Here is an 11,648-nt window from a genome sequence, read left to right as displayed (position 1 = left end):
CCGCCCACCTCTGAGTCTGGTTCTGTCAGAGGTTTCTTCCTGTTAAAGGGAGTTTTCCTTCCCTCTGTTGGAGGTTTTTCTCCCTTAAAGAGGAGGGTTTTTTTTTCCCTCCTAGCTTATGTGGGAATTGTTGAATTGTTGTGTTTCTCTGTATAATATTGTAAAGTCTTGCTGTAAGGACTTTAATGTGTGAAGTGCCATGAAATATCCTGTGTTGTGATTTGGCGCTATCTAAATAAAATTGAATTGAATTGAATTAAAATCCCTTATTCATACCTACATAGTTATAGTGTTGCTGTGAAAAAGTAGGCAGTGCTCCAGAGGATTTCCCATCTCCCTGCTTGTATGATGGATGAATGACTGTTGTATGTACACATCTATTCTAATGAGGCCTGACAGGGAACGGTGGGAGCTGCTACACTCATTGAGAAAAAGAGCTGACAGGGTGGTAAAAACAGACACAGCTTGACCTACAACACGAGCCTGATTCTCCCACATACAGTACACACGGTCTTTATAAGGATTAATGCAGAGAACTGTTTAATCAGTGAACTTCCCAGTGTGATTTGCTGAAGTGCATTTTAGGAAACGGGTATAAAATTTGTGGTTCATGTGAGTCATTCGATATGGTCAGTCTCCACCCTCGAATCGTTCTTGTTGATGGCCTGGCAGTATCAGCCAGGTAACTGGGATGTGTGTCATTATACATTTACTGATGTGGTACCAATACTCATACTTTCATTTAAATAAGGATTAAAAAAAAGTTCCTATCAATCATTTTTAATGATGAGTTGTTTTGTAGTTCTCAGAAATTCCAGCAGACTGAGACTTCGGCCTCTATTTTTTTTAAATCTAGGCGCAGGTCTAAGTTGTGTGCCATAGGACTGCATTTAGGTGTGGACAACTTTTTTGGTAATTTGGTAAGCACAAACGCATCTGTGGCACAGCATGGGACGGCGGTAAAGGTGTGTCACAGCCGACTCTATTTATGGCCAATCAAATTAGCTCTTCTCATCACCTTCAAAACCGCTGTGACACTTTGCCAATTTTGTAATTGTTGAAGAAGGAGCAGGCGGCATCGGCAGCCAAACTTCACACGGTAAGAAACTGACATACTTGGAGGTTCAGGCTTACAATGATCTAATTTATTCCACGTAGGGCTCCACGGGCTGATGATGTTAATTTGGCTTGGGGACAGGTTATAAATACTATAAATATTTCTTCCCCTGTTATTATGATAACAAATCACGTGATTCATTAGAAATCTGGATAATGTGATTCAAAACTTTTCTAATTCATTTTGCATTAATTAAATGCCAGTGAACAAAGAACACTCCTCCAATATACTAAAATCAGGCACTCAAACAATGTTGACGTTTGAGCATGAATAAATTATCTACACTCAAAACTCCCAATGTGATTTATTTATTAAGAACACTCATGAAGAGCAACATACTCAAAATGTTACTGGTGTAATGGTGTTAATAAATAAATTGCATCAGGAGCTTTGAGTGTGCACAATTTACTTTCCAATCATTAAATAAACGGCCTAAGCGGCTGTATGTAAATTGCCCAAACCTTTTCCATGAGAATGATGTAGTTTCACATCCCATAGTGTTGTAAAGTTGGGTAGATTACTGAACCAGGTGAGAAGGTGAAAAGACTCTCGAATTATTACCTCTTTATGTGTAATTTGATTGCAATTAATTTAAACTTATCTGAAGTTCCATTCAATAAGATGACTGAGATGGCGACTGCATCACCGTCTGCCTGATTCACATTCAATTCAATTGAGAAGAGTCACCTTAATTTCTTATGTGATTAACTGGATCAGAAGGTTGCACACACACACAAAAAAAAAAAAGTATAATTTATGTCAGAGGGAAGAAATTCATAGGACTGTGACTGTGAATTCTGAGGGATTTTGGATCGGTTTGTTCATGTGCGCTTTTGCTCACTGAAACCACAAAAATAGTCAGCTGTGCTGCACTACAATTTTGGTGTCAAAACACCCCTTTTCTTTTTGTGCTGTACCACCTATCTCAGCACAACCAGGTTCATGTTGAGCTACAATTAAGCAACTCAATGCAAGAGTGAGAAAAAAAAAGCCCTTTGACCAAATTGCAAATGCATTTGGATTCATGTTCAGGCCAGCTTTTCCTCGGTATGAAAATACGGCCCTTTATCTTCGGGTCTACCGCTACCTTGATTGGACTTTGGTGTTAATACAGATCTGTGTTTTGTGAGGTCAATTGATTGTTTTTGTCTGAGTGTGGTGGCTTTGAAGAGAGCAATAAAACAGCTTCAGCTCCCCGTCAGAGAGGGCTGTCTGACGGACAAGGCCACGAGTCTCAGGTCAGGGGAGAGTCAAGGACAAACACTGCAGTGCCGAAAAGGCAGTCTGTTCTAGTTCTGACTGTTCCTCCCTGGTGTCCTCAGAACTGTTTCCAAATATCTGTATTGGAAGTTAGATAAGCTAATTTTAGAAGTTATAAAACAAGCAAAGAAAATAATCAGGAGAGAAGAAAAGAAATTCAAATAATTTCAACAGACGTATATTTATGTGCAGTAGACTTTATTTGTTTCATTCTGATTGCTGTTATTGTCTTTATCAACCAGCCATAAGTCAAAGACATCTTCTTTTTTTTTTCCCATTTGCTGTTCAGTTGTTTAGTCACAAATTTCTAGATTTTTTTTCCAATCTAATAGCTGGACCATCAAGAGTTGTCATCTAGTAGCAGGAATCCATGATGCGCCTCATGCTCATGAACCTCATGTTGCCCATGTTCATGTTCATGAAGTTCCTGTACTCGCCAGGCCTCATGTACATCATCCTCCCTCTGAAGTGGGGCTGCTCATACATCAGCCAGTGGCCATCCATCACGTTGCAGGACATGAAGTTGGACATGCTGTAGCGGTCCATGATGTTGTCGCAGTCCTCCATCATCTCGTGCATATGTCCTCCGAAGTTCTCCCTCTCATAGATCCTCATCCTGTAGGATCCTCTGTGCATGGGGATCGTACGGCAGGACCTGATGCAGTCCCTCATTCCCATCATGCTCATGTAGTCAGCGTACTCGCCCCTCCTCATGAAGTACTGGTTGCCCATGAAGTTGGTGCGATCATAGACCATGAAGCAGCCCCTCTCCACCCTGCAGGAATGGCAGTGGCTCATGTAGGAGGACATGTCAGCGCAGTCGCTCATGCACTCATAGGAGCGGCCCTGGAAGTTCCTGTCCTCGTAGAAGATGATCTTGCTCATCATGTCCATGCTGCTGGAGGTCATCTTTGCCAGGTGTTGGAGCTGGAGACGACGCTGATGCTGATGCTGATGCTGCTGCTGCTGCTGCTGCTGCTGCTGCTCTTGGAGCTGAACTGCTTGCCTCCCTGTTGGAGACCTTCCTTTTTATACCTGATGAACAGAGGGCCTCTTTGTGAAAACAGCCTTACCCAGCAATATGCCATAGAAGCCCATAGAGCACTAAGGGTTGTCTCATTTACAACTGTTCCCTCAAAAGACCTTAGAAGAGGAATTCATTTCAAATACTGTCAGACAAAACCTTTTTCAAAGGGTTAACAAAGAGCAATAGCACCTTTTGTAAAACCTGCAAAGTCTATATCTTTTTGTTTTTTTGTCCTCTCTTTCCTAGCACTTAGAGCAGTAGATTATCCATCAATATTGTCAGTAAAAGTTCAATATACATTATGTCGTCAAATTCTAACAGGCCCCCAGAACTTATAAATAAAATAGTAATTTATAATCACAAAAAAACAACCCTTCACCTGTATAATTAAGTCATGACTATGACTGATGTTATAAAAGAACATTTCTTTCCTAATAACCAAGTGGCAGCAGCAGGTCGGCATTAGAGTTAAATTTTAAAAAGGTCATTTTAAAATAGTTACTTCCCGGGAATGTCACTCCTTACTTTGGATTTTTCACCATAAAATAAACGGGATTTTCAAAATACAACCGTGTGTGTTTATTCAGTAAGTGAAATTCAGATCGAAGTCAATCAAATTCGATTCGATTTAATTTTATTCATAGTGTAAAATTACCAAATAGTAAATTCCCAAGGCACAAATACGACAATAAGTGCTAAAAATACGGCAACTGCTGTACATGAAAACATGAATGATAACATACAGAACATATAATGGAGGATAGAATTGTAAAATTAAAATAAGAAAACCACAATAATGTATAATAAAGAGCAAAAGAGAACGTAAAGAAGAGGTGCTCGGCCTGTGGGGATGCTTCAGGATCTCCTGAGTCAGCATTAACTGTAAGATTTATCAAATAGGAAAGCTTTAAGGCTAATCTTAGAATTAGAGAGGGGATCCTGTCTCTGGACCCCAAACTGAAAGTGGTTTCCACAGGAAAAGAGCCTGATAACTAAATGTTCTGTCTCTCATTCTACTTTTAGAAACTCGAGGAAGCCCAAATCAAGCAGTACGTTTTATATTCGGATTACATAAGACTAAGATCATTTGAAATTGTATTATTGATATCACACAATGAAGAGACGACAGTACTTTGGATCAACTAGAGCTTTTCAGTGAGTTATAGGGACATTCTTGTAGTAGTGAATTACAGTAATCCATCCGAGAAGTTACAAATGTATGAATTAATATCACTGTTTATTCAATATGTCTTTTACAGTCTTTACCAAGGATCATTTCCCAGAAGCCCTTGGTTAAATTTGCTGTGGTTTTAGATATTGTTTAAACAGAAAATGTTATTTCAATGATAGGTTTGAGGTCTTTCAGAATAGACAGAGATCATTTTGCTGTGGTTTATGCAGGTTTGAAAGATCTGAGAATTAACAGACTGAATCAAGGCTTAAATATAGCGATGTTAAAAACACAGAAGCTAAAATAAAGATCATAAACATAACTTCAAATGTACAAGGCTAAATTTGCCTGACATTTACACAGGAGAAGTTGTGGGTGACTGCAGTTCCATGTAAACTTTCACTTCTTATTTTCTGGATTGCTTCACTCAGCATACCGGGTCAGGTTTGGATGTTTTCCTTCCTCAGTCATGACAGTGAAGATGAAAGCATTTATAACCTCAGTCATGCTGGACTTGCTGATGAGGCCGAGTGTGTTTTTAAAAAACTGTTTTATTGAAGATAATGACTCCCCGAAGCCCCAAAAGCTCCGTGACTCGGCTGGATGGAGAAACGGGGGGCAGCTGCAATCAGCTGTCGAACCACAACACTCGGTGTTAACATGCTGCCAGCAACAGTTTGCTGTGTGGCCACTCCATTAAACTCAACATTGTAGTTAAACTGAGTTATGCCATCTCTAGCTGCTTTTCCAGGTTCAGCAAACAGCAAAGGTCAGCACAAAGCGCTCGTATTGAAAAGTGTTGGGTGTGGAGGGGACTGAACGCAGGAGAACAGCAGATAAATTCCTGTGATTTGCTTTTGGGAATTTGCCTCAACTCCTGACGCCTAGTAAGTTGAGTTCTGTGAATGGAAGTAGAGTTGGAATGGAGAAGGGAATAAAAGACCTTAATTAGAGACTTTAGGTGCCTTTAAACCCTATTAACATTTGAATAAGACAGAAAAGGGCAATGACAATAAACATGATAATTTGGCAAATAGGTGTTCAAACACCCTGTTCCTCAGTTTACTGTGAATTGTTAAAAAAAAAAAAAAAAAAAAAAAAAAAAAATCTTAATTTGAAGCACATGTAAGGAGCCTGGCCCTATGTTTAAAAAGCCCTAGAAAACAGAAATGAGAAAACTTTTGAACTTTTGAAAAGAACAAAGGAAAAGTTTAATTGCAAAGTAATAAAACACCCGCTGCCTCAATTCAGTGCACTCGAGGGTTTTGCTGCTATAATTATTTATCTGGTATGACCATTAGCTTATGGTGGCTAATGTTAGCTGAAGTTGTTGTACTCTAATTATGCTCCTTCTACAGTACAGTACTTCTAAAATACACCAGGATTTAAACACACAATCTTTCAAAGGTGACTCGTGTAAGTTTTGGCATTTCCCTTTAGCCCGTGGCATAGACAAGAGTCAGCTTCATTTTTTTTATATGACTAATTGATTCAGAAGGTTTCATTTAAAAAAAAATCTTGTATTTCTGTAAATTGGATAAATACACATGACATCCAACACACCTGTCTGTGATCTTGTGCGGTCTGTTCATTACCCTCTTGCCCACTGAAGCCATAAAGATGGCCCTCCATCGGCTGCACTGGACTTAGAACAGGTTTTAGCTGGTGGAAGTTCAAACACAAATTCACCTCAAAATTTACACCAAAATTGCACTGCACAAGTGCATCTTTACCAACTTCATCGCACCGTTTCACCCATCTTGACGCAGCTTGGTTCATGTTGAACCATGAAAATAGCAGTTTCAATGTTGCGCTGTACAAAAATGCAAATGAGCCTGAATCTGCGCTGAGACCAGCTTTGCACCGCTACGAAAACATCCTGTTACATTCAGGCTCGTTGCCAAATGGGTTCAGTACATGCTGATTAAAACCATAATCACCAGGTTAATCTTTCTGTAGTTTACACAACGCAGAGTTTTTAAATCTAGTATCTCGTAAGAAATTTCCAAGCTGGCCAGATTAATACAAACATGCTCTCCGGGCAGAACATTTGCACCAGAGACTTCCGTCTGGTAGCTGGTAGCTCAGCGTTTCGCCAAATGCTCGACCGACAATAAAATAATTCAGTCATGCATCTCCTTCTCGACTTCGCAAATGATATCGGTCCAATAGCAATTTTGAGTAATTTTGCTGCGGTTGTGGTTCCCATTATTTTACAGCCACAGCAGAGCCGATGGAGTAGGCCACAGTGGTGGGCTCTGACGTACGTGTCGACAAGGTTTTTGTAATTACTCTCACTGGCAGAAGGAAGAGACGAAAGTTCAGCACTGCAGGTTAAATGTTGACTTGTCACAGTAATTGCTGCTCATTACGCTGCGCAGAGATGGAGACCAGCCCGGTCAGCCACAACAGCCCAAATACTGTTCTTTAAACTACAAACAACGTGTACTCGAGTGAACGACACTGAACGGTCAGCAAATAAACACTCCTGAGGGATGGAGAGAAAGCAGAAATGAGTGCTTGTTCATTTTGCTGAAGGTGTGTACACGCCAGCAGAAACATAAATGACAGTACTGAACATGATATAACACTTGAGACTGTAGAAAAGGGAGTTCCACCATACAAGCAGATGACTCCATTAACGAGGTGAACATTAGCATCAGCATAAGAAGACAACCATTTGCTGCATTGTTTAAATTTGAATGCTAATTTTGAGGCTACAGTTTTAGCATTTCTGCCTGCTGCTCGTTGTAAGATGCCATACTCATATTTTACTTTAAATCTGCAAAACAACATCGATCCCTCATGTTGGCATCTTCACATCACGTATGTCAAACTATGTTTTTCTCCCAGGCCATGAGGTTGAGGTGCAGTGACACAACTCTGCACTAGCACAAATGGGTCCAGTGGCTGTGAGACTCCAGGCAGTCTCCCCCCTCTCTCTGCACGCTGCTAATATGACATACTGAGGAGGCTGTCAGAGTTAATCCATCTCAACTCCAATCCACTTCTCAAAACAATAGAGTGAAACCGTCAGCATTGGATGAACCTACTAATATCCCTTATAGGCAGAATAGCAACAGTCAAAGTGTCCATAATAGCCACTACTCACACACCTTCTCCATTCTCATTCTCCATAACGACACCATGTTGTCAATCCCCACATGGTCCAGAGGCACAGCACCGGCTGAAAACAGTTTCTGGAATTTCACCGGCTCCAATTCTCCATTCAGACAAGACTCAATATCAAATCATTCAACTCTGATTAACATCACCACTAAAGAAAAATACTATTCCAAAACCTACAGAATGATTTCCACCTCAGACCAAATAACATCCATCCTCTCAAAAAATGGGAACAAGATTTACAATGAATCACCAGATTCAACTAGTACAATCTAAGATCCAAGTATCTCCGCTTACTAGGACACATGACCGACCTCACTCTCAACAACACTTTCTGTCGCCCTAATCATGGATAAAACCCAAAGCAACACCCATGCACACCATAATACATGGATATCTGACATCTCACATACACCATGATCTCTCCCAATTCTTAGCCTGTGTGTGTGTGTGTGTGTGTGTGTGTGTGTGTGTGTGTGTGTGTGTGTGTGTGTGTGTGTGTGTGTGTGTGTGTGTGTGTGTGTGTGTGTGTGTGTGTGTGTGTGTGTGTGTGTGTGTGTGTCATAATAATGATCACTATAACTACAAAACAAAAAGAACAAAAAAAGGGTCCAGTCAGCATGGCATCATGTAGCTGAGCGCTAACAGGCCTTTCGTTCTCAGAGGTCACAGAGCAGCAGCGGCAGCCAGGCGCTGACGTGTTCACTGTTGGGTCGACCATAGAAGCTCAGCCAGCCGTTCCTAATGACATCGCCCAGTGACGACGGGGCTGATTATGTGGGGTTCTCCCGTCAGGCTGGGGAATGAGTGTTGACAGTCACATTGTGCCGTGAATGCGGGTTGACCCCTGGTTGGGTCAGGGGGAAGAGTTCCACTATGATGTCACATTTCAGCACGTGTTGCACTCTAAAGTGAGAAAGCTTCATCCAAAGCAACATTTGGTTGGTTATTTTAGCTGAGGATAGATAATAAAGAATAAATAGGTTAGACCTTGATTGTGGAGCTACAGATATATCAGAAAGGATTTACTAGTTGTGTTTCTGTTATTAAAATGCATCTTTTGTAGACATACAGATTAAATCAGGGAGAAGTTGACAGTTTCCACTAGTCTGCTCTATGTGATCAGAAGAGTGACTGTGTAATTTCATGTTTGGGACTTTTTCCTTCATTATTATTTAACCTTAATTGAAGGTGTGAAAAGCCTACATTTGCATTTGCATATAAAACCAAATACTCCCATTCATCACATACCAGCTTTACCAAATACAGTGGATAGATATCTGGCATCTATTAGGTTTGACTGGTAATTTTGTCGTCACGCAGCTGTTGAATGACATGCAACAGTTTGTGTCTCACATACAATGCTACGGGTTGCATTAGCATCACCAAACATGATTAACAAATCAGAGCTGACATGCAGCGTGAAGAAGATGCACTCCTCTTAAAGGCTAATCAACCTTAATAACAAACATGATACGTAACTTTCAGAAATGTGCCTACAGTGACTGTCAGAGCTCCACTGGTCTTTCCAGCAGAGATACAGACTGCAGCTTGCCGTGTCAGTTTGCTCTGACCTCCATGCTGCGTGGTGGTTCGGCTTGTCTCCCCTGTATCTCCCATATCACGACTCTTATTCCCCAACTCCTCTGTTGCATCGTTGAACGTGAAGAAGATGCTCGCACAATGTGAGGGTGTAGTTCTTCTTTCAAGCCAAAGTGTGTAATTTGTGCCAAAGTGGAAATTACAGGATGATGCTGCGATGACTTTCCCGTAGATGCACATTGGGAGAAGAATGTTATTTCTCAGTGACATAATCAGCAGTCATTTAAAAAGAATGCAAGTAGTGATCCTATGAGAACTGTCGATGGACTCAGAACCTGGACAAATATAAAGATCCACTGTGCATGAATGACCACCAGTACAGCACTAGAGGTATTGTTTGCAAGTCTATGCATATGCACACAAGCATGTATACACATACAGTAGACGCATAAAGGAATGCAAGCCCACCAGCATCAGCTTGCTGTGTTTTGTGTCATGACATTGTCGAGGCTTTTGCGCTCCAAGTGAAGAAGCCAAGTTAGTTGTCTGGTTCTGTTTGACACTTAGATTCAGAGCTAGACTGCCAGTGACGTGGATGTCTATAGTCCTGCAGGAGGATTCCTAAACCACAGCAGAGAGCTGATGTATCAGAAAACAATAAATAATAATGTCATGTAGTATTGGAATTACCTGCAAATATCCATGTTCCCACATGGCATCAATCCTTTTGAGTGTGTTACAACTGGTAAATGGACAACATCAATTATGTTCAAAAAGTCAGTATATCTGTGCTCTTGATGTACGTTTTTATCCCACAATGGAATGAACAAATAGAACGCTTTAAAAAAAAAAACAGGGGAAGTTAAAGTAGTCAGCTTAGTATTCCTTGAATTTCCTTTTATATTGGACAGTTCTGCAGTACACCAGTTACACTGATGAGCCACAACATTAGGATCACCTTCATCCAATATGATGTTGGTCCTTTACGAAGGTACAATGGTGGAGTGTCACTAAGTACATTTACTCAAATACTGAAGTCCAAATTTGAGGTATTTGTACTTCCTTTGGGCTCTATAAATTACGAGTTGGAGAAAAATCAGTTTGGCTTTAAGAAAATAAGTATTGCTTAACATTCAGTGTTGAATTCAGAACCAACCTTCCTTGTGGTTAACATTGTTCTTCTTATTATGAAAAGAAAAAGCAGTATGCAAACAGCAAATAATGTGAAATATGTGAGGTCACAGTCACCGTGACCTCTGACCTATCACCACCAAAATCACTTCATCTTTGATTCAAAATAAGAGTTTGTACCAAATTTGAAAAGATTCCCAGGCAATTCTGTGATTGTGTGTTGACGAGAACCAAAACGGCCAGATAAGACTAATGGGCGGTTGTATCAACCTTGACCTCTAAACTTTATCAAAACCAATTCCCTTCATCCTTGAGTTTAAGTAAGAAGGTCCCTCAAGACATTTCTGAAATATTGCATTTACAAAAATGGGAATGATGTTGCGTCCCAGTGAGTTTGACCTTCAACCACCAAAATCTCGTCACTTCTCCTACTATTTTGGAGGCATAAACTGGCAACCCATCAGTTCAATGCTGGCAAAATCAGGGTGGCCATGGAAAAAGAACAAACTGTGTTGTTCTCCTCTGCTGTTCATGGTCCTTAACTTGGCAACCATAATTACATCTCAACATCCTGATGTGAAGCAGATATGCACCAGGAAGTTTCAATAGGTGTTGTTCCTGCTGGAGCAACAGCCATTCATCCAAGGTGTTGACTGTGCAGGAAATGTCCACCGCAGCTCCTGCTGCACCTCATGCTGCTGAGATGCTTCCCATGGTGCTGCTTCTCTGCTAACAGGACAAAGTCACACAACACTTGTTGAAGTTGAACAAAAAAACAAAAACAAAAAGAATTGTCTGATTGCAGCTTCTAATTTGACTGTCACTGTTATTCTGAAACCCTTTTTCACCCCATATCACTTTCAAACCCGGAAATATTTCAACCAAGATTATAGTTTGCTGTGTTTTTGGCATAAAAACTGGCTAAACATCAGGGATACACAAAAGAGCATTGCTCCAGGATCAAAGCCTTCTTTTTGTCTGTTATATATGGAGGAAAACTTCCTAAGTAATTACAGTGGTAATATTCAAGTTTGTCCTGTGTGTCGTTATGTGATTTGAGGCAACACATAACTGAAGTTTCTACACTCAAATTATGACTGGAAAGCAGCAAAATTAGACGAAATGAGCTGATGGCTTTGACTGTTAGAAAAACCTCCTTGATAAACACCCACAGAAAATGTCTGCCTGTTTATCATTGATGTGAGATATTTTGGGTTTTTTTCTGCGGTGGAAAAAGAAACCCATTTAGTCGGGAATCTGCCACACAGAAGGCT

The 11,648-nt window shown here is 40.5% G+C and overlaps 1 protein-coding gene across 1 annotated transcript; it reads right to left on the bottom strand.

Annotated features, from left to right (window-relative positions):
* Positions 1-2,731: 2,731 nt before the first annotated feature.
* Positions 2,732-11,135, bottom strand: LOC138625165 (gamma-crystallin M2-like). The gene is made up of 2 exons (XM_069705903.1): positions 11,127-11,135; positions 2,732-3,286 (listed from the first exon to the last, which is right to left on the bottom strand). The coding sequence occupies exon 2, from the start codon at positions 3,284-3,286 to the stop codon at positions 2,732-2,734; it is 555 nt and encodes a 184-aa protein (XP_069562004.1). The 5' UTR covers positions 11,127-11,135.
* Positions 11,136-11,648: the final 513 nt, after the last annotated feature.

The sequence above is a fragment of the Brachyistius frenatus genome, unplaced genomic scaffold, assembly GCF_029030835.1.
Source record: "Brachyistius frenatus isolate BFR_SWC_R1_liver_20210118 unplaced genomic scaffold, ASM2903083v1 Contig_59, whole genome shotgun sequence".
NCBI lineage: Eukaryota > Metazoa > Chordata > Actinopteri > Embiotocidae > Brachyistius > Brachyistius frenatus.
This window is presented reverse-complemented; position numbering and strand designations above follow the sequence as displayed.

What these genes read in the sequence shown, in the direction of transcription:
- LOC138625165 (XM_069705903.1), bottom strand. Translation starts at nt 3,286, where the DNA reads ATGACCTCCAGCAGCATGGACATGATGAGCAAGATCATCTTCTACGAG.